Raw genomic sequence first — 24,106 nt, 5'->3', positions numbered from 1 at the left:
TGCCAGACTTAAATAAAATTACTGAGCTCTGAGTTATAAAACATTTTCTACTATGAAAGGTGTTTTGTCAATAATCAGACTTACAAACATGTCAATATTTAGAGATGAAACTAAGAAATATGGAAAAACTCAAAAGTCACATGCAACAGCTAGAAGCATCATGTGGTAAAAAGGGCCCTAGCTTCTGTGTCCTAGTTCAGGTCCTTGACCTACTATAATTTGTCATTAACCACAAGGAAATTACTTATCACCAAGCATCAAGATAGAAACTAGGAATATAAGGACGTCTGGCTGGCACATCAGTGGAGCATGTAACTTTTGATCTTGGAATTGTGGGCTTAAGCCCTACAACTGGGTGTGGAGATTGCTTAAAAATAAAATCTTTCTTTTTTTTTTAAATTTATTTACTTATTTTAGAAAGAGAAAGCAAGAAAGACAAAGAGTGCACACTTTGGGAGCGGCAGAGGGAAAGGGAAACAAGCAGACAACTCCCTGAGTAGGAAGCCCACCAAAGGGCTCAATCTGAGGACCCTGAGATCATGACCTGGCCTGAAATCAGAGTCAGGTGCTTGATCAACTGAGCCATCCAAGCGCCCAAAAATACAATTTTTAGAAAAAAGGGGGGGGACGGGCGCCTGGGTGGCTCAGTCAGTTAAGTGTCTGCCTTTGGCTGAGGTCATGATCCCAGGGTCCTGGGATTGAGCCCCACATCGGGATCCCTGCTCAGTGGGGAGTCTGCTTCTCCCTATGCCTGTTGCTTCCCCTGCTTGTGCTCTGTCAAAAAAATAAAAAAAAATCTTTTAAAAAAAGAAAATAAAAGAAAAAAGGAAGGAAAAGAAAGGAAAGAAAGAAACTAAGAATATAAAGTAAAATGGAGATAATACCCACAGTGGAGGTTATTAAGAGAATCAGACACACAAATGTGCATCTTGCATAATGCCTGGCATATAGTATATATCCAATAAATACCAATTCCCTCCCTTTTAGGTAAAATTACTTTGTATCCACAGTGATTTTGCTGAGAACTATAAATATAAGGGTTTCCCAACTTTTACCCACTAAGATCCCACTCAAACATTTATTTTTATTTTTTTTTTTTAATTAATCAATAACTGGGGCAATTGAGTGGCTCAGTTAAGTGTCTGCCTTTAGCTCAGGTCATGATTCCCGCTTCAGGGGAGTCTGCTTCTCTCTCTGTCCCCTTCTCCCTCCTCTCATGTTTTTTCTCTCTCTCACAAATAAATAAAATCTTTTTTTTTTTTTTTTTAATTTAACAGAGAAAGAGGGAACACAGCAGGGGGAGTTGGAGAGGGAGAAGCAGGCTTCCCACTGAGCTGAGAGCCCGACGTGGGGCTTGATCTCATGACCTCAGCCAAAAGCAAACACTTAACAACTGAGGCATCCAAGCACCCCTAAATAAAATCTTTCCAACAAAACCACAAATAAATAAAATAAATTAATCGATAACATAATTGTCACTGAGAGCACCTGATTAGCATGAGATAAACAATGTGATATTTTAACAACAAAAGCAATACCATAAAGTCTTGGTTAACCTGAAGGTAAATGCATGATTTTGGTTGGCTTTCTGAAACACTGGAAACAGTTCAGAAACCCTTCACAGAACCTTAGAGCACTATGAACTCCTGATCAGAAATCACTGGCATACATCAGAGAAAGCCTGTGGGACAGATAGCAATTTCCTTATATCACCAGCCTATATGGATAGCAAATCTTCCATTCTTAAATGAAAGGTAAGAAGAGCCAATGAAAGTAAGATGTCATATTCAGAACACAGTTATCTCAAGAAACATTAAACCCCACTGGAGTTGCTTCTAGATTACCCTACTCTTTCCCATGGTCTTTACCTTTTTTGAGCCTCTGTACTGAGAGAAACAAGGAGCAGAAGCTTCAGGAGTGCTTGTTGGCTAACTGGTTAAAGGGCAGACAAAGAATAAGGGGAAGGCAACAAAACCACTGATGGGGCATCTCTATGCTTTGCATGTTAGCATCCAATCTTAGAACTCTATGCAGTATGATATTATCGATATGCAAGGATCACAAGAGCTACAGAAATCATCAATATCACAGACTATACATGTAGAGTTCCTAGGTCAGCCTGATTCACTACAGCATTCTATGGTTTGAGAAGTAGGACTGTAGCCTTTTCAAAACTTTTACCTACTCAATGATAACGTTGTTAGGGTCGAGGTCTTTCCCAGTCCCTTGGTTGACGACTTTCATGGAGAGGGACACTTTTATCCTATCATTTTTCATCTGTAAAAGACAAAAGCAGTCACCAACAGTTAAGAGTACACCATTTAGACTGCTGGTCTAAAATTATCTAACAAAGCATCAAAAGCTTTTATCATCATAACAAACACTGAGCTCCTCTAATGGCTGAGGTCCTGTACTAGAAACACTGGGGGTACTAATGAGCATTATAAATAGATCTTGTGGCAAATTTACTTTAGGAAATGGTTTTTATCTCATTCTTCTCCTTCTGGGGAGGAAAGACAGAAATGGTAGCTCAGAAATTCAAGGCTGGGGAGCCTGGGTGACTCAGTGGGTTGGAGCCTCTGCCTTCAGCTCGGGTCATGATCTCAGGTCCTGGGATCGAGCCCCACATCTGGCTCTCTGCTCGGCAGGGAGCCTGCTTCCCCCTCTCTCTCTGCCTGCTTGTGATCTCTCTCTCTTTCTCTGTTAAATAAATAAATAAAATCTTTAAAAAAAAAAAAAAAAGAAAGAAATTCAAGGCTTATGGAGGTAACCAAAATCAAGGCCTTTTAAGAATATAAAACCTGGTTTTTCCAGGTAAGTTCAGCATAATGATAGGTTCAGAGATCCATGAGACCAGAACTCATTTCCTAAACATTCCAGACTAGACTAGATCCCCTTTTGGACTTAGTCTAGTGCATTTTTAAACATGAAGGCAATTGTTAGCCATGTTGGTCTTCTTTTGCTTCCTCCAACACCTGACTCCTTCTTCCACTTTGGGGTCTCTACATCAGTCATTCTCTCTGTCTAGAATATGCTTATCCTAATTTTTCACATAACCAGTGCCTCTTTCTTTAGGTCTCAGCTCATACATCATTTCCACAGAGAGCCCGTTCCTGACCAAATCTACTGCTGATAATGCCTGAGCCCATTATAGCACTTATTATAATTTATAATTATTTTATATATATGTTTGCTTACTTTTATATTTGTTTCATCCAGTTACATTCTATATAAGCTCCATAACAGCTGAGGTGACCTAGGTCTGGCTCACTCTTACATCCCTCAGACTAGTACATATTAAGCACTCAAATCTTCTCAAATGGTATCTCTTTCAGACCTATCTCCCCTGCCATTCTCCGGTACAAGAGCAGGCTGCCCACATCCACAGCCCTCATGCCCTCAAGTGAGCTGCTGTTAACCGGCTCCTTCAGACCTTTCTCATTTGCCTCATACTGCATGATGCTGGGTATTCGGAGCAATAACGGGAAACTGTCTCTTTTTACTGTTCTGGTCCAAACTAAAGTGTACCTGGCAGCTATTCTTTTGAAATTTATGACAAAGACTAGTCCCATAAATTAAGTTTTCTTTTCTCTCTTTGGTTCTTTTTTCCCCACTTTAGGAAAGTTCTATAAATATGTACTTATTGCACCACACTTATTATAGTTTATACCACATCCCTTCTGAGTTTACAGGACAGCAACCAGAAGATTTCAATTCAGGACAGAATATAATGGCAGGATTCAAAAATAAGATCATCAGCCATAGTTAACAATATATACACATTTGCCATTATTAAATACCAACACTGTCCCCCCACCTCCCAGCTTTTCCTCAGTCTAACAACATGAAAGTTGCATGGAACCTTACCTCTCGACCAATAAGCTTCACCCACACTTTGTCTCCAACATCTACTATCTCAGAGGGCTTATCCACACGACAGGATGACATGTGAGTTCGATGGACCAGACCTGGGTACAAGAAAAAATGAAATAAAGCACAGGGGGTATATCTGGTATTTATACTCTAATGAGGTAAGGAGAAGATGGGAGTTGAGGATTCACTGAAAAATGTCTGTTACTTTAAAACTGTACATTAAGGGGCGCCTGGGTGGCTCAGTCTCACATCTGGCTGCCCGCTCAGCAGGAGGCCTGCTTCTCTCACTCCCCCTCCCTCTCCTCCTACTTGTGTTACCTCTCTAGCTGTGTCTCTCTCTGTCAAATAAATAAATAAAATCTTTTAAAAAAAACTGTAAATTAAAACAATCTGAGATAATTTTTTGTACTTAACACATATTGTTTAAAAATAATGCTCTATGTCAGCAAACGTGATACAAGAACAACACATTAGTAAAAACACAAGTCAGTGAAAGTCTTTGAAAGCAAGGGCATCAAAATGTTTATACCTTTGATGCAAGAATATCATCATTAGAATTTTTCCAAAAGAAAAAACTCAACAGAGGCAAAAACCAAAAACCTATGGGTATATAAAAGTACTTATAGTATTATTACCCACAAAGGTTTAAAAAAAGATATAAAGCAATGTAAATGACCAATAATTGGAAAATTAGCTTGGTAAACTATGGTAAATCAATCAAACGGAAGAGTAAGAAGCCAACTAAATTACAATTACAAAAAATAATTATGATAGATGTTAAGTGAAAAAAGAAAATCGAAACAAGGTGCCATTTTTAATCTATTAAGTTAACAGCATATTTAGAAAATAACACCCATGGGGGAGAGTGTAGTAAAATAAGAAATATTCCTAAGGCTAGTATAAAATTTTAAAAATCATTTAGCACTCACTAACAAGAGTGGTAAAAATATTTAATAAAACTAATTAAAAGTTAAATGATGGATTAGTTATTAAGTAATTTTTAAAATATTTACAATAGATATACTTTTCTGTCTGTCCAAAATCCTTTTGTGGGAGAACCACCTTCCCTACTTCTTTAATAGACCATTTCAGATTTTTATGAATAAAATTATTAAATGTCTGTCCAAAATCCTTTTGTGGGAGAACCACCTTCCCTACTTCTTTAATAGACCATTTCAGATTTTTATGAATAAAATTATTAAAGTATTAATCAACATCACCTTCCCTACTTCCTAAAATAAGTCTGGTCCATCTGATTTGGTTGAAGCTGATGTAACCCCCAACTGCAAAAACTACACATGCTTTATCAATCAAGATACTTCACCCCACTGAGGGATTAGCTAAATCAATTCATCTCTTTCAAGACATTTGTCAGGATAATAAAACTACAAAAATTTACCAATGCCCAGCTTTACCACCAGATGGCAAGAGTTGGCCAGAGGTAAAAGAAAAAACCCTAAGGGTGTAATCTGAGCAGCCAATACAGTCATAGGGAAGCTAAATTTATCCTGCAACCCACAGTGAGAATGGCCAAAACATTTCTCAACTGCGTTTCTGTCCCCTTCGATGTATTTTGAAAACAGAAAAAAATCAGAAACAAACTAGGGGCACCTGGGTGGTTCAGTTGGTTATGTGTCTACCCTCAGCTTAGGTCATGATCCCAGGGTCCTGGGACTGAGCCTGTGTGGGGCTCCCTGCTCAGCAGGGAATCTGCTTCTCCCCTGCCCCTCCCCCTTCTGTTTGTGCTCTCACGTGCATACACATTCTCTCTCCAATAATAACTTCTTTTAAAATAAATAATATATTACTATATTAACATGTTAAACAGATTGTGAACTTAGTGACTGGTACAGGGAAAGACACAATTCACCAATTTATTAATTTACAACAGAGGATATACTTTTTTTAAAAGATTTATTTATTTATTTGTGAGAGGGAAAGAGAGCGCACACACACATAAGCAGGGGGAGCTGCATGCAGAGGGAGAAGCAGGCATCCCGCCAAGCAGGGAGCCTGACTCAGGGCTCCATCCCAGGACCCTGGGATCATGACCTAAGCCAAAGGCAGATGCTCAACTAACTGAGGCACCCAGGCTCAGTTCTTAGGATATACTTTTTTTAAATTCCCAGTCCTTGCCTATTAAACTACCCACTGCTCCCAGTATCAAATACCTAAAAAATTGGGTAAGTGATCACAAATTGCTTTAACACAGAATCAGAACAAAATGGGGACACATAGTTTTTTTGTTTTTTTTTTTTTAAAGATTTTATTTATTTATTTGACAGAGAGAGATCACAAGTAGACAGAGAGGCAGGCAGAGAGAGAGAGAGGGAAGCAGGCTCCCTGCTGAGCAGAGAGCCCGATGCGGGACTCGATCCCAGGACCCTGAGATCATGACCTGAGCTGAAGGCAGCGGCTTAACCCACTGAGCCACCCAGGCGCCCGGAGACACATAGTTTAAGATAGGTTTCCAGAACACAAATTTAAGGGACTATCACTTCCTCTTGGAATAGATAGATAGAATGATACAATTGGATTTCAGTCTCCTAAATTATAATTTCTTTCCAATCCCTTTTCTCTGGAATCACACCCAGATTATTTTGTCACTGTCTTGAGTGCTCTCATCTCTTTAGTCACAGATTTATAGGCAATTACCTGGCATATATCTATGGTTAATCCCATGCTCTGTATGGGGGATTCATTACCAGCTGCATTTTCAGAGGGCAGTCTATATTCTTTGGGAGGTATTTCATTGCCAGCCACATAAACCACCCAGAATTGGATTAAGTGGATATGGTAGACGGCACGAAATAACACACTTGAGGCCCCCTTACTCTGTGCTGGATACCTCATTAAACACAGAACATCCACCCATTCATTTAATCCTTGTATCAACCCTGTGATATAAGTTCACATGAGGAAATACTATAGATGTTAAATACATTGTGCAAGATTACAAAGCTAATTAAGAACTGCAATTCGAATGTGAGTCTGTAGGGTCTTCTACAACATACTGATATTTCTCTATTTTTTTCTTTTTTTTTGGTCTATGTTTACATTAAAAAAAAAAAAAAAAGATGGTCTCATCTATAAGAAGTAGAAACACATCTAATTCTGCTCCAGCATACACTCCAAAATGAACAGGAACAACAAAAATGCTTTGCTTGTCCATCTACATGGAAGGGAGCTCTTCAGAGCAGTTTGTGCCTGGATTTCTGACATGAAGCCATAAATGCCCAAAGGGCATATCAAGTCCATCATCATGTTCAGTAAACCCAACATGACACTTAAACAGACTGACTCCCATCTGAGTGTCTGCTGGTAAAAGAAATTTTGACAACGTGGAAAGAGCTAGCATCTCAGTCACTACATATTAAAAAAAAACAAAAAAACAAAAAAAAAACAGAAGTAGCCTATTTATTGTTCGCTTAAAAATATCCTCCCAAATGTGTTGTTCAACCTCAATTTCTTTCACAACTCCCACTGCTACAAAGAGTTTCTAAAAATAAAATGATTAGAGCTACAGCCCAAAAATGTCAAAATAAAAGGTTCCCTTTATCTTTGGGGGATCTGAATTCCCTTTCTAGAATTTTCAAATAAGTTATCGCCAATCCATGGTATATGACAATAATGTAAGTCCACAAGTTAAAGTGCTTTCACACCCTTTATCTTGTCGCAATTATAGGTTCATTCAAATAGTTATTAAATATCCACAGTATTATAGGCAAAATGGATTCAAGGACAAATAAGACATGATCCTGCCAATCAAGAAACTCGAAAATAAACACATCATTCCCATTTCACAGATAAGGAAACTAAGGCTCAAGTCTGAAGCAACTGGAAGTCAAAAGCCAATAACAGGCAGAGCTGTTATTTTTTTTTTGTCTTTTTTTTTTTAAAGATTTTATTTATTTATTTGACAGACAGAGATCACAGGTAAGCAGAGAGGCAGGCAGAGAGAGAGGAGGAAGCAGGCTCCCTGCTGAGCAGAGAGCCCAATGTGGGGCTCGATCCCAGGACCCTGGGATCAGGACCCGAGCCGAAGGCAGAGGCTTTAACCCACTGAGTCACCCAGGCGCCCCTAGAATTTATTCATTTAATAAAATGTACTGAATACCCACTATTCCTCAAATACTGTTCTAGGCCCCAACATTTCACAGCTCAGTGGATAACTGCAACTTCACTTATATTACTACACTGCATTGTAATTTGTTCATATCTCTAGCATATGAACAATCTGAGAGCAGCAGGGACTATTTTCTTATCTCAGTGTTCCCACCTAACATAGTGACCAGATAATAGAATTCAAAATAATTATTTGCTAAACTGAATTAACTGCTAAAAATATTTGAGCTTCAGGGTGCCTGGATGGCTCAGTCAGTAAAGTGTATGATTCTTGATCTCAGCTCAGGGCTTGATCTTGGCCTTTGTGTTGGGCTCCATGAAGTAAATATATTTGAGCTTCTACCATAAGCAAGACACCTTAAAAGTATAACATTAAACAGTCTCTGATCCCAAAATTTCACGTGCTGGTAGGGCAGAGGATAGTTGAGAAAAAAAATAAAAGAACTTCACAGAAGACTGCACTGACACTATGATAGTCACTAGCCATGTTGCTGTTTTAAGTTTAAATTAAAATAAATGAAGTTAAAAGTCAATGGCTACATTACTGGATAGCACAGATGTGCTATAATACAAAAATATATTTGGTCTTTGTCCCTGGTTCCTACACAGCCTGTACACATCTCCTATAACTCTTGGAATCTCTCCTGTGATAGGATAGTCTTTTGTTATTCATATGCACCTTCTGACCACACCAGTTTGTGCTAATGAGGTGACTTAGGGTAGGGCTCCTAGATGTCTCTGGATGGGCCAAGTCTCCAGAAGATCAAATGAGAGGGTTGGAACTTTCAGCCCCACTGGTCTCCAGGAAAGAGGGCAACGGGCTAGAGATTAAGCTCTATAAAAACTCTTGAACAAATGAGATTCAGAGAGCTTCCAGGTTAGTGAAAACATCAGCTTGTTGGGAGGGTGGTGTGCCAGAGAAGACATATAAGCTTAGAGTACACCCACCACCCATACCTTGCCATTCTAGCAAACTAAGAAACTTGAGGACGGGGTCATGGGAACCCTTGCTTCATAGCGCACCAGTCAGAAGTACAGGTGGCTCAGGACTTATGACCAGCATCTGAAGCAGAGGCAGTCTTGCGAGTCTGAGCCCCTTTAACTTGTGGTATCTGACAGTTACTCCAGCTAGATAGCGTCAGAATTGAATTAAGATACCTGCTACTGGAATCTGGAGAATTGGTTAGTGTCAGAAAACACACTGGAACAGATATAGAACATTTCCATCATCATAGATGGTTCTATTAGACACCACTATAGATGGGGGGAAATCTAGTTTAGATCTGAATACTAGGAAGGGGTCTTCAACTCAGTAATGGTAAAAGTTCTGAGAAAAAAGGCAGAGAAAAACAACCCAAGAGTCTCCTTTCCTGAATCAAAATGTTAAAATCTGGAGACCAGAATTATTTTATAGCTCAGTCCTTTTGGTATGGAACTTAATGATCTTCCCCCTTCGAGAGCAGAGAAGCCAAAATACAACTGTTCAAGTTATACAGTAAACCCACAGAAAAGCCCAGGATTAGAGAGTTCCCACCTAATTACTTGGCTTCCTGAGCTCTCCCTCTGAGGCTTTTCTCACCAGCTGTCAGACTAACAGATCACTTGTAAGGAGGAAGCCACAGTCGGAGGCATCCCCTGACAGGGCATGGACACGAGTCAGTGGAAGACTAACTGCTAAGAGGTGGCAGGTCTTTCATCTCCATACAGTCCCCAAAGTGCCACATAAATGCACAAGCAAGGATGGGACTTTCAAGTACTGGGAGCTACGGCGAGTACACCAAGAAAATCTGTCTTCAGACCAGAAAAGGTACATGTCTAGAGGGACTGCGATGAGTTCCCTCCCATTAAATCCAAACAACAGAAAATGAGAAACTTTATAACAGATTGCTACTGCTAGCTTGGAAACTACTGGTGAGCCCTTTCTAATCAAGATGTAATTTGTGGCATAGTCTCCAAGGCTGGGAGCAGGGCTTTATTATCGAAAGATCAGCTGTTGGACTTATTTTAAAGGAAAAATTTTGTTTTAAAAAACTGTCCAAAGAAAAAGTCCCTATTCCATGTCCATGTCTCCCCTAGCAAACTGAACACTCCAGAGGTGACCTCTGTCAACAGTTTGTTGAGTACGCTTCTTAGGCTTTCTTCTAAACATATGCAGTAATTCCAAAACTATATAGGCTAATGTACACATGCTTTAAAATGTAGGTAGGGATGGGACGCCTGGGTGGCTCAGTCAGTTAAGCATCTGCCTTCGGCTCAGGTCATGATCCCAGAGTCCTGGGATCAAGCAAGTCTCTGAACATGCAGCCTGCTTCTCCCTCTGCCTGCCTCTCCCCCTGTTTATGATCTCTCTCTCACTCTCCGACAAATAAATAAATAAAATCTTTAAATAAAGTTTTTTAAAAATGTATGCAGGGAGGGTAGGGAAGGTCCTGTTCTTCAAACTCTGCTGCAACATGCTGTTTCATCTTACCTTGTGCATCTTTCCATTTCAGTAAGTTGGGATGTACCCATTTCATGAATTCTAAGAGGCACATTCCTGCCCTCACTTTACCATCTCTGAAATAAAAATGCTTCCTACAACCAGCGCTATCTTACAAAGGCTCTCAGTAAGGCAGCAGTGTGGGGGCAGTTTTCAGAGATCCTTTCTGGTAAAATGAAGAAGGCAGGGGCGCCTGGGTGGCTCAGTTGTTAAGCATCTGCCTTCGGCTCAGGTCATGATCCCCAGATCCTGGAATCTAGCCCCGCAGGCATCGCATTGGGCTTCCTGCTCAGTGGGGAGCCTGCTTCTCCCTCTCCCACTCCCCATGCTCATGTTCCCTCTTTCACTCTCTCTCTCTCTCTCTCTCTGTCAAATAAATAAATAAATAAATGAAATGAAGAAGGCACCAGCATCAAAGTATCATGCTTCTTATCATCTGCATAGTTCCCTGCATAAATGTACGTAATTTATCTAAGTCTATGCTACAAACAATCTGCTAAAAGACTACTGGATTAAAGAAGAAGCATATTAAAAATGTGAATAGGCATTGCCAAAATATACAACAATTTATGTTCCCAAAAGTAAGTAAAACTATTACTGAAAATGTCTATTTCCAAAATTTGTTATTAGTAGTAATTTGGTAAGTTTTTACTTAAATTCCAGTTAGTTAACATACAGGGTAACAGCAATGTCTTTAGCCTTTGTTAATCTCAAAAATCTTATGAGTGTTTTAAATCACTTTAAAAAACCATTTTGAGATAATTTTAGATTCACATGTAGTCAAAAGAAATAATGCAGGGAAATCCTGGATACCCTTTACCCAGTTTGTTAACTGTAACAGTAAGTATCGCACTTCTGGTGTTCTCTGAGCTGTTCCAGCAAATTATCGGAACGAGGGGGTGGGGTGGGTGGTGTGGGAACATTCAAATGTGTAGCCAAGTTTGACAGAAGTGTGGGTAATCTGGGGACTTGATGCTTGTAACTGGCATCTGAAGTGAGAGCAGTCTTGTGGAACGCAGCCCTGAAGTCTGTGGAGTAGCGGAGGGCTCTACCTCTGGGCAGTTAGAGTCAAAATTGAATTGAACTGTAGGATACCCAGCTGGTGTCAGAGAATCAAAGAACTGGAGAACTGGTTAATTACCCGCCACATTCGGCAATGGCAATAAACATCTGTAGTACTGACACTTTCCACAGCAGAAAAGATCCTAGGGAACATACTGAGTGAAGAAGTCAGTCAAAAAGACATGTTGTATGATTCCATTTAATAAGAAATGCCCATATGAGGCAAACATATAAAGACAGAAGATAGACTAGTGGCTGCCTAAGGTTTGGGCAGGCGGGATGGTAATTTGGAGTGACTGCTAATAGGTACAGAGTTTCTCTTTGAGCGTGATGAAAATGTTCTCACATTAGATTGTAGTGATGGTTGCAAAATTGTGAATATATAAAAATCCACTGATTTGTACATTTGGGTGAAATGCATGGTATATGAATTACTTCTCAATAAAACTGCAAAAAAAAAAAACCAAAACAGGATGTTACACAAAAGGAATCAGGAATCATAAGGTATGCAACCTTCTGGGATTAGCTTTTTTCACTCAACATAATTCTCTGGAGACTGAGCCAGATTGTTGCATACAACCACGCTTCATCTCATTTCACTTTACCGCCAAGTAGTGTTCACTGCATAGTGTGCCACAGTGTAAGTTAGTTTTGTTTTTTTTACAGATTTATTTATTTTAGAGAGCAAGAGAGAGAGAGAGCACGCATAAAGCAGGGAGGGGCAGAGGGAGAGAGAGAGAAAGAGTACATTAGTTTTAAATCAATCTGGAGAATGAGCATCTTTTAAGACATTTATCAATCAATTGTTATTCTTTCTCCTATGAATTTTTTCCATATTCTTGGCACCTTTTCCTACTTTCCCTTTTTTTAATTAGTCTTCCGTCATGTGTCCTACAAATTCTTTTTCCCAATACACTTTGCTTATGATTTTTAAAATAAAATTTTTTACTTTTATGAAGTCAAATACCATTCCATATTTTTCTAATATCCTTGTAGTTATATTTTTTTGCATTAACATCTTCAATAAATCCTTAATTTATTATAGCACAAGGAATAAGCAAGTTGAGATTTTGGATCTACTAGCACTGCGGTATGGTAAGAAGCCTATGGGCTAAGAATTAGAAGGCTCAGGTTCTAGACCTAGCTATGCCATTACTTAGCTAAATCACTCTGAGCAGACCACCAGTCTATAGAACCTGTCTTTTCTACTTAACACAATTATTTTAAGAAACAAATAAGATTATAGATAATAAGGGGATTCTCAAGAAATATTCAACTAATGTCTATCACTTTAAAAAGAAAAATTAGGGGCGCCTGGGTGGCTCTGTGGGTTAAAGCCTCTGCCTTTGGCTCAGGTCATGATCTCGGGTCCTGGGATTGAGCCTCTGCTTAGCAGGGAGCCTGCTTCCCCCTCTCTCTCTGCCTGCCTCTTTGCCTACTTGTGATCTCTGTCTGTCAAATAAATAAATAAAATCTTTAATAAATAAATAAATAAATAAATAGAAAAATTAAAGCATAATACATATAATATATTCATATTGGTTACAAAACTATTCCCATTCCCTGTGCCATATACTAGAAAATCCACATCAGCATCAGAGAGGGATTAGACTGCCCTACCCCAAATTCTAAGACCAAAGAGGTCAAGGGCCTTGCCTAGGGTCACAGGTGAAATTTAGACAAGAGCTGGTTCCAAAAGTAGCTATACCCAGCCCCCGACCAAGTCAGAGAGCATCATTCTTCTGAGTTAAGACCAACAAAAACATGGACTGTCATCATTTGTCTATATCCATATCTCTACACTAAAGACAAAAACCAAAGTACTGTCTGAAAAAGAGTCTATAATCAGGATGTGGAGGGGTGACAAAAGACAGTGGAATGGAAGGGCTGACTTTCAAGTGACAGGTTCCCACCTTGCTTCCGACAGCCTGGGATTTTGATGAAGGCTCCATAGTCTGTCACCATAGCAACCTATAAAGACCAAGAAAAAAAAAAGGAAGAAAGAAAAAGAAAAAGAATCAATGTCACACAAATGAGAATCTCTCTTCCATAGCATTTAACCTAGTCTCCCTGAATTCCCACTTGGCACTGACTGTTGCAGAGCTCCCTAAAACTATGTTCTGTCAAATATTCTTTCAGTTCTTTTTGAACACATGAAACACACTGCTGAGATTGGAGTGTTGTCAGATGGTATGACAAAATCTAGGGATGTCCAAATCCCACACGTACTGAAATCCCCAAAGGAGATATTTGAAGAAAAGGAACACACAGCAGAAAATCTGGTAATAAAGTTACACTTTCTGTTAGCTAGGGCTGAGATCCCCAATCCCAATACAGAGAACTTTAATAATTTGGGATGGATATAGGACAGTCCTTTCTCCTAAACTTCAAGTCAAAACTGATGATATAGCCTGCTCTATTTAACTCCAAACCAGTCTTAGATTTTACAAGACAACTACAGAAAATACTAATACAGATATGTAACAGAACCTAGAAAGATGTAATGAGAGAGAAAAAGAGTTGTCCCTGAGTCTTTTGTGGAGGTGCCCTAAGATGGAGAAGTTAGAGGCTTAATGGGTCTATGTAACAGGCAATAGTAATGAAAGGCCCAGAACCCCTGCCAGATAAAACATTAACCCAAACTCTATCTCTGCCTCCCATCCATCCTCTAGCCCACCCCCCAACCCGGGGATTGGGATTAAACCTGTCACTAAATTCCATATTTATCACTAAATTCATTATTATTTATAAAATATTCAATATAATCTTACAGACATAAGCTTTATTTTTTCAGTGACTTTAATTAGTTGTTTCATCTCAGGTATTCACTGTATCAGCTTCATCAAAACTAAGAGAAGGTGAGTGAATAGGACAAGTCAAGCCCCACTGCACCGCTGTTCACTAATACACATTGACTACTCACTATGTGTAAAATGCTGTTCAAACTGCTTTTCTTTTATTTATTTATTTATTTATTTATTTATTTTTATTGACAGAGATCACAAGTAGACAGAGAGGCAGGTAGAGAGAGAGGGGGAAGCAGGCTCCCCGCTGAGCAGAGAGCCCGATCCGGGGCTCGATCCCAGGACCCTGGGATCATGACCTGAGCCGAAGGCAGAGGCTTTAACCCACTGAGCCACCCAGGCGCCCCTCAAAGTGCTTTCCTTTTACATACTCCTCATGATGCCATACGATATTGGTACTGTTATTGTTCTCGTTTCATGACAAACTGATGGACAGACCAAGCAACTTACCCAAAGCACAAAGCTAGTCAGCAGCAGAGCTGGGATCTGAACCCAGTGAGTCTTAACTACACTAGAACTGCTCATAAGTTCCCTTGAACTATAAAATTCGAACACAGGGGCTAATGGGTGGCTCAGTGGGTTAAGCCTCTGCCTTTGGCTCAGGTCATGATCTGAGGGTCCTGGGATCGAGCCCTGCATCGGGCTCTCTGCTCAGCGGGGAGCCTGCTTCCCCTCTCTCTCTGCCTGCCTCTCTGCCTACTTTGATCTCTGTGTGTGTGTGTCAAATAAATAAATAAAAATCTTTAATTAAATAAATAAATAAATAAATAAAATTTTAACACGGAAGCAATGTGACATTTCACATTTTATCTGCTCCTGGGAACGATCTTCAGAAGTATACATGGTAGGGCCCATGCTGCAGATGAGGTGGAATAGTGTAGCTTTAGAAAGAGCACAGGCTTTGGAGTGAAAGATGTGGCTTCTAATCCAGCTCTGCCACTCCTTAGCTGTGAGATGTTGAACACAGCTTGCCCTTCAGGGCCTAAGTATCCAAGTATTGTCACTTTCCTCCAGCAGATAACAAATGATGCACACAAAGTGCTTCACAGTGATACCTGGCACCTAAAGTACATTTAATAAATTGTGGCTTTTTTTTTTTTAAAAGATTTTTTTAATTTATGACAGAGAGAGACAGCAAGAGAGGGAACACAAGCAGGGGGAGCAGCAGGAAAAAGGAGAAGCAGGTTTCCCACTGAGCAGGGAGCCCGATATGGGGCTCGATCCCAGGATGCTGGGATCATGACTTGAGCTGAAGATAGACACGTAACAACTGAGCCACCCAGGCACCCCAAATTGTGGCATTTTAATAATTTACAGTTTGAGACACTAATGCACAAAAAAAGGTTAGTGACTAATGGAAACACAACTAACTTAGACACAAGGCACAGAACCTAGATCCCCTGACGCCTAGTCCAGTGCCTCTCACTCCACCAAATATCATTACTCATCTCAATGTTAGGATGGAAAGAAACAAAAACTTCCATTTGCCTCATATTTTTAAATGAACACTTGAAATAACTCTATGATACAGCATTAATGGGTTAAGAACCAAAAGCTTTTTTTTTTTTTTAAGATTTTATTTATTTGAGAGAGTGCACATGAGCAGGAGGAGGGGTGGAGAGAGAAGGAGAAGCAGACTCCCCGCTGAGCACAGAGCCAGGAGAGGGACTGGATCCCAGGATCCTGAGATCATCACCTGAGCTAAAGTTAGACACCTAAATGACTGAGCCAACCAGGTGTCCCAAGAACCAAAAGTCCTCTTTTATACTGATGAATATGTTATAGTGGGGTGGGGACCAGACAGTCCCAAAGAAACAGTACAATGAGGCAGATACTAGTACTTAAAATCAAGGTAAGGTGAAACTGGAGGAAAGTTGTCAGAGATTAGCTGGTGTGATCCTATCATGCTTCAAATGAGGAAAGGAAGACCAGAGACACAAAGTGCTTACCCCAGTACACAAAGCAAGTTGTTTTCTGCAAAACAGAGCTACATGGATACAGATAAAACTGTAACTTTTTTTTTAAGTTTTTTTAAAAAATTTATTCACTTGAGAGAGAGAGAGCGTGAGAGAGAGAGAGCATGACAGGGGAGAAGGTCAGAGGGAGAAGCAGCCTCCCTGCTAAGCAGGAAGCCCGATGTAGGACTTGATCCTGGGACTCCAGGATCATGACCTGAACCGAAGGCAGTCACTTAACCAAGTGAGCCAGCCAGGTGCCCAAGATTGTAAATTTTTAATTATAATAAAAGCAAATCCCTTCTTTGTGGACCAACTAAAGGCTTTTGCTTTTAAACTTTTTTTTTTTTTTTAAGAGAGAGAAAGATAGAGAACATGCGCATGCACGCATGTATGCAAGAAGTGAGGAAAAGAGAGAGGGAGAGAAAGACTCCCAAGCAGGCTCCACGCCCAGCACAGAGCCCAGTTGGGGCTAGATCCCATGACCCGGAGACCATGGCCTGAGCCAAAATCAAGAGTCGGCCACCCAAATGACTGAGCCACCCAGGCACCTCAGCTTTTGCTTTAATTTAGTAACTGACTTTAGTTCCACAGATCTAGAAAGATGACTAAGGTGTTTCTTACTGCATAACAACATTATTAAGGACAGAGTTATCTAACAAACTTAAAAGAACCATCTGGAATTTGGAGCCCAACTCACCTTGCTGCTGTAAATTAAGACCATCTCACTTTTCAATCCTGAACTCCAGTGTCACATTATGATCTTTCGAGGAAATATCATTAACAGACCTTAATTTGGCCTCTCCCAAAAGAAAAAGTTAATGTGTTCCGGAATGGATACACTCAACTGTTTAGTCAGGAAAAGGCATTCTTGCCTATTTCCAGTACCAGGTGTTTCCATCACTGTGTCTCCTAGGGTGCAGTCAGAGTTGAAATTAACAGAATGGCACCTGCTGTAGATGATCACACAGTCTGTCTGGTGTCCCAAGAATAATTAGTCAAATAACTCAGGGGAAAAAATTCAGTAATTATATCAACTAAACTCAGGGCTCAGGCAAAATGAATTTATCATCTTTGGAGTAGAGGCTACATTGGCCTTAAAAGTAGTTACTCCATAATGTGAGGGAACAACTTGAGGCTCAGAGACCTATATTACTTGTCCAAAGTCACAAAGGTGGAAAGTAGCAAGAACAGAAGTCTTTTTACTTCTAGTTCAATGCCATTTCCACCTCACCAACACCAAACTTCCCTAACCATTTCTTTGCCTATGGCTGGGCTGAGCCAAATCCCAATTCACACTGCTATGCTTATACCTGCTACCACAGTTCATCAACTCCAACACCAAGATAACCTCTCAGAGGATGAGAGAAGGATGAATACTGGATTCTCACTTATTCAGTCACTGGGCTCCCCAGCCCTGCTTAGCCTGCTAAGAGAAAAACTGCTAGGTTATGGTCTATATCACTTGTTTCTTCAAGGCAGATTGGTCCAAAGAAGCTTGGGTTCAATTTTATTCAAACATTTGCTGAGTACTGGGGTGCCTGGGTGGCTCGGTGGGTTAAGCCTCTGCCTTCAGCTCAGGTCATGATCTCAGGGTTCTGGGATCGAGCCCTGCATCAGGCTCTTTGCTCACCAGGGAGCCTGCTTCCCCCCTTCTCTCTCTGCCTGCCTCTCTGCCTACTTGTGATCTCTATCAAAAAAATAAATAAAATCTTAAAAAAAAAAATTTGCTGAGCACTCACATGCAAGATATCATATTAGGTACTGTGAAATAAAAACACTTAAAAAAATGTCCAGCCTATTTTGAAATAAATTTGATGTAGTTACCAAGATATATGAGACAACCACGGCCCTTCCTCTCCAGTAACTCATGCTCTAGTGGAGGAGACAAACACACACACAAGTAATAATCATACAAGACAGACTGTGATAAATGCTGTTACTGAAAGCCAAATGACTGTGGAACAACTAGATTTACTATCAACCCTCTTTCTATATTTCAATTCAGTTAGAAGAGTTCTCCTAAGGTTCTTTTGGTTCCTCCATGCATTTTTGATAAATTGGACACCCCAGGAGCAGTTTAGCAGAAAGCAGACTTGGAGAAAGGACTTGATTTAAAATCCCATTTTGGGGGCACCTGGGTGGCTCTGTTGGTTGGGCATCTGACTCTTGGTTTCAGCTCAGGTCATGATCTCAGGGTTGTGAGATCAGCGAGCATGGGGCTCTACACTCAGCATGGAGTCTGCTTCCCCTCTCCCTGCAACCTTTCTCCCACTCTCCTTCTTCCTCTCTCTCCAAAATAAATAAATATATCTTTTTAAAAAATAAATAAAATAAAATCCCAGTTTTGTTATTTATTAACCACTGGGCAATTAATTAACTTTTGAGAGGAGTTTCCTTATCCATAAATGAGGGTAATAATTTTTTGGAGAGTCAATGACACAGAATGTATAAAAGTACTAACATATGTGTTGCTGACAAATTTTTTTGAATTTTAATGTAACTGAGTCTTCTTTGAAATATCAGGTACTCATTAAATATTTGTGGATGAATATTCTGAAAAATAGTTTCTTCTTTCTGATACATCAAGCAACTTCTCTCTCCCTAATTCCAGTCATTTCTAAACCATCATTTTTTCTTTTTTTTTTTAAAGATTTTATTTATTTATTTGACAGAGCGAGATCACAAGTAGGCAGAGAGGCAGGCAGAGAGAAAGAAGGGGAAGCAGGCTCCCTGCCAAGCAGAGAGCCCGATGCGGGACTCGATCCCAGAACCCTGAGGTCATGACCTGAGCTGAAGGCAGAGATTCAACCCACTGAGCCACCCAGGCGCCTAAACCATCATTTTTTCAAAACGTGCTCCTGAAATACTAAGCTAGGACTACTAAGTTCTCCCCAAACATTACCCTAGACCATCCATCCTTAAAAGTAACATATAAAACCTACACTAGTTCAAGTCCCACTTTATTTAAGCAGCTGTTGGGCAAGAGTCACTTCAGAAATCTGAGTCAGTCTGTGAAGGGCACAGCACTCTTCTTTGCCTTCTGTGCAACACCTGACAAACAAACCTCATCATCAGGAAAATCAATTTCATCTCTAGTGCTACCCACTTCCCCTTCTGAGCCCTGGTACCTCACTGATCTCTAGGAACACCACAGGCCTTAAAGAAAAAAGACAAAGGCTCTGAAGAGCAGAAGTGTTTACTATTTGCTAGAACATTATTATCCTTTGTATCTTAACTTTACAAGTTGGGACTGACTTAACAGAAGTCAAGAGCCACAATTATCTATAGCCAACTGACAGACACAAAGTCTGCCCTCAAAGACCTCCCATTATCAGAAGATGAAACTCTGTCAACCAAAAAGCAAGTATGAACAACCATAAAGCAAGTAAGAATGATACTGTTAAAATATTGCTTGAGAGGAGAAAGAGTAAGAATTCATTAACATTATCTATCTCAGGCATTGTTTTTATAGATGATAGCTTATTTAACCATCATGGCAATCCTATGAAAGAAATTATTATCTCCGTTTAACAAATGAGAAAACCAAGACTCGAAGAGAGTAAGGGGTGGTCTCAAGAATCACAAAGTAATGGCTGCCTGGGTGGTTCAGTGGGTTAAAGCCTCTGCTTTCGGCTCAGGTCATGATCCCAGGGTCGTGGGATCAAGCCCCACATCGAGCTCTCTGCTCAGCAGGGAGCCTGCTTCCTCCTCTCTCTCTGCCTGCCTCTCTGCCTACTTGTGATCTCTGTCAAATAAATAAAAATCTTTAAAAAAAAAAAAAAAAAGAATCACAAAGTAAAAGCACTAGGACAGGAATCCAGGTTTTGCGTGCTCTACAAATACAATGCCTTCTTCTTCAAAGGCTGATCATTCAGTCACCACAGATGTAATGGGCACCTGTTATTTTCTATCCAACTAGCTGGGACTGAGAGCTACAACCGCAAACAAAACACACAGGGGTCTGCCCTCATGGAGCTTAGTGTCTTATGAGAAAGATGGATATTACACAAGTACACAAATATAGGGTGAGCCTATTTATTTATGGTAGGGAAAATATCTCTGAGGAGACCTTAGGGTCAAAACCTAAAACATGAAAAGAAGTTAGTGGGAGAGTGGGGTAGTTGGACACAGCATGTACAAAAGTCCTGAGAAGGAAGCAAGCTTAGAATGCTCAGAGTGGTAAGGAAGCCAGTGTGGCTGGTATGCAAGTAGAATAGAACAAAACCACACAGTCAGGGTAGGCAAAGGCCAAGTCCAGATTAAAGAGGGACTATAGACATATAGTCTACAGGCACAGAGATAGGCATAGAGACCCCAGTGGCTTAAGAAGAAATGGAGAGCATGAATTAATGGGGTGCCACAGGGATAAAGAAGTATACATTCAAGAGATATATCTGGGAGGAAGCAATAGTACAACTTGCCAATGGACTGGAAGGAGAGAGAAAATCAAGATCGAATCAAGAGGAGAAATGAAGGATGATGTCCAGACATTTAGCATGGGTACATGAAAGGACAGTGGTTCCATGTGCTGAGATAGGAAAGACTAAAAGAAAAGACCTGGTTAGAAAATAAAAAATTCAGGGGCTCCTGGGTGGCTCAGTGGGTTAAAACCTCTGCCTTCGGCTCAGGTCGTGATCCCAGGGTCCTGGAATCGAGCCCCGCATCGGGCTCTCTGCTCGGCGGGAAGCCTGCTTCCTCCTCTCTCTCTACCTGCCTCTCTGCCTACTTGTGATCTCTATCTGTCAAATAAATAAATAAAATCTTCTTTTTTTTTTAAGATTTTTTATTTATTTTATTTGACAGATAGAGATCACAAGTAGGCAGAGAGGCAGGCATAGAGAGAAGAGGAGGAAGCAGGCTCCCCGCCGAGCAGAGAGCCCGATGCGGGGCTCGATCCCAAGACCCTGGGATCACGACCTGAGCCGAAGGCAGAGGCTTTAATCCACTGAGCCACCCAGGCGCCCCATAAATAAAATCTTTAAAAAAAAAAAAAAAAAGAAAGAAAGAAAAGAAAAGAAAAAATTCAGGGGCACCTGGCTGGCTCAGGCGGTGAAGCATCTGCCTCTTGATCTCGGGGTGAGTCTGAGCCACATGTTAGGTGTAGAAATTATTTAAAAAAATAAATTTCTTTTAAAAGAAAGAAAGCAAGAAAAAATTCAGTTTAAAACATTAAGTAGACATGCTGTGAGGTACCCAAATGAAGATGTCAAGTATGCAGTTAGGAGTCTGGAACTTAGAGGAGGTACAAATAGTAGCCAGATGTTCCACTAGTCCTTCCTGTTTGAACTGCGATGCTCCACATATTCTCAAGCGGACAGAAGCTCCAAACCCAGCTGCTTTTCACCCCGCAACTATGCTTAACACAAATGGAAAGTTTTTAAGGCCAAAAAGAATATACCTCTCCTTGGAAAATAGTGTAGAGAGCCGGCAAGTTCTCCATGGTCTCGGGTCTTCCTGAATTCATCCTTAATGTTCTATGGCTCCTCCATTTCTCTTCTGCTGAAGCTAATTCAAGTGTCCTATCACAAAGAAATAAAACAAACAACATGCGAAAGACATCTGCATTAAAGAAGAAATGTGCATATAATCCCCTGCTAGTCTCTACAGAATAATGGCATTAGATTTAACACTAGGCGCTTTCATCCACATCTCTTTTGCCCACAGTCATCATGAGGAGTTGTGGAAACTTGGATCCTTTTTTTCCCAATTGATACTTACCCAAGGCCATTACATTAGTCTGTTTTGTTTTGTTTTTTTCTAATCGCTATTGTTACTATTCTTTTGTCGAAGGAAGGCTTTGAGATGTGTGTGTGTGAAACTGAATTTTTAAAAAGGGAATAATAGTAATAAGAGGTAACATTTATCAAGAATGTCCAGGTACCGTGCTAAGCACCAAACAGCCAATATCTCATTTAATCCTCAAAGCTCTCAAGCTGTAGGTGATATTCTTTTTATTTTTAAGATTTTATTTATTTACTTGACAGAGATCACAAGTAGGCAGAGAGGCAGGCAGAGAGAGAGGAGGAGGCAGGCTCCCCGCTCAGCAGAGAGCCCGATGTGGGGCTTGATCCCAGGACCCTGGGATCATGACCTGAGCCGAAGGCAGAGGCTTAACCCTCTCAGCCACCCAGGCGCCCCAGAAGAGTCTTAAACAGACTCTGCAGTGAGTGTGGAACCCAATGTGGGGCTCGATGTCATGACCCTGAGAATACCACCTGAGTTGAAACTAAGAGTTGGACACTTAACTAAATGCACCACCCAGGTGCCCCTACACCTCTTTTTTTAGTGCCCACATAACAATCCATTCTTGGATGTACCAAATTTACTTAACTTTTTTTTTTTAAGATTTTCTATTTATTTATTTGAGAGGCAGAGATCACAAGTAGGCAGAGAGGCAGGCAGAGAGAGAGGAGGAAGCAAGCTCCCCGCCGAGCAGAGAGCCTGACGCGGGGCTCGATCCCAGGACCCTGGGATCACGACCTGAGCCGAAGGCAGAGGCTTTAACCCACTGAGCCACCCAGGCGCCCCTACCAAATTTACTTAACTATTTATGAATCATGTTAAAATGCAGACTGCAATTCAGTAAGTCTGAAGTGGTGCCTGAGATTGTACATTTCCACAAGCTCCTGGATGATGGTGATGCTGCCTGAGTAGAATCTTAACCACTTTGGAGTTGGAAGGGACCTTACAGATACTCTTGCTCAGTCTCCTGTTTTTTTTGTTTTTTTAAAGATTTTATTTATTTATTTGACAGACAGATCACAAGTAGGCAGAGAGGCAGGCAGAGAGAGAGGAGGAGGCAGGCTCCCCGCTCAGCAGAGAGCCCGATGTGGGGCTCAATCCCAGGACCCTGAGATCATGAGCCGAAGGCAGAGGCTTTAGCCCACTGAGCCACCCAGGTGCCCCTCAGTCTCCTGTTTTAAACAGAGAGGGAACTTGCAGTCTAGTGGCTCTTAACCATGCCACTTTACTCTGCTGGATAAATCACTGCTACATGAAGATAAATCTAATGGTACTGCCCTCGGGTATCTTTTTCCTCCCAATTACACTTCCTGACAATAAGACTTGAAACTCTGTTTTCCTTAGATTTTCATATCCAAATACCTTCTTCTCTCCTCAACCCCCTCACTTTCATATGACAACTTCGGGTCCTAGTTTTGCAAAGTCTTCCTGATCTACAGGACCATCCATTAATTGAACTGCCTCGCTTAAAACAAAAATGAGAGAAAATCCTATCAGTCTTCCAAATCCTGGTCCTAGTATCACCCCCAGGTTCCTACATCCTTCTCCTTGAGTTCTGTAAGAGAACTTTGTATCCTTGCAATAAACTTGTGCTTTTCGGCTTATATCAGCCATAGGTGGTTTTTATTACTTTACTAATAGAACATAGAATGGAGGCAGATTTGTCAGTTCTTGAGAAATGGCCGATAAACAGGTTAAATCCATGTATCACAGCCTGGTTAGATACTGCTTCTTCCACTTCCCAGCTATGCAGGTTCATCTCCAATCTTTCCCTCCCTCTAACCAGCATTTCTCACCTCACATCCTAGAATAAAGGTTATTGACCTCGATAGGCCAGTGGCTCTATCAAGAGACCTTAATTCCTCCAGCTCTGGGAACACTAGTGAAGTATAGAATCCATACAGTGAGGTATAGAATCCATAGAGGCATCAGCGGTTAGGACACCTAAATTGAGCTCAAACGTCTTAGTTGATCACCTGTTCCTTCTACACAAAGGTCATGGGAAGAGCGATAAAAGTAGAAAAAATCTTAAGTTGATTCTTACAGATTTCTGCTGTGCTAAG

The 24,106-nt window shown here is 40.6% G+C and overlaps 1 protein-coding gene across 3 annotated transcripts in view; it reads right to left on the bottom strand.

Moving 5' to 3' along the window:
• LOC111143162 (zinc finger CCHC-type containing 17) overlaps window positions 1–24,106 on the bottom strand; it is a 56,666-nt gene that overhangs the window by 26,042 nt on the left and 6,518 nt on the right. For 2 of the 3 annotated variants that reach the window (XM_022496673.1, XM_022496674.1), the window contains exons 1-4: window positions 14,311–14,355; window positions 13,453–13,510; window positions 3,868–3,968; window positions 2,186–2,277 (exon numbers count right to left, since the gene is read on the bottom strand). In XM_022496673.1, coding sequence (XP_022352381.1) covers window positions 2,186–2,277; window positions 3,868–3,968; window positions 13,453–13,510; window positions 14,311–14,355 — 296 coding nt within the window. Of the gene's footprint in view, window positions 1–2,185; window positions 2,278–3,867; window positions 3,969–13,452; window positions 13,511–14,310; window positions 14,356–21,699; window positions 21,821–24,106 lie in introns of those variants that run through there. The other variant, XM_022496672.1, reaches the window with a different exon arrangement.

This window comes from Enhydra lutris, unplaced genomic scaffold (assembly GCF_002288905.1).
Source record: "Enhydra lutris kenyoni isolate GAN:26980312 unplaced genomic scaffold, ASM228890v2 scaffoldscaffold9, whole genome shotgun sequence".
Classification (NCBI taxonomy): Eukaryota; Metazoa; Chordata; class Mammalia; order Carnivora; family Mustelidae; genus Enhydra; species Enhydra lutris.
This window is presented reverse-complemented; position numbering and strand designations above follow the sequence as displayed.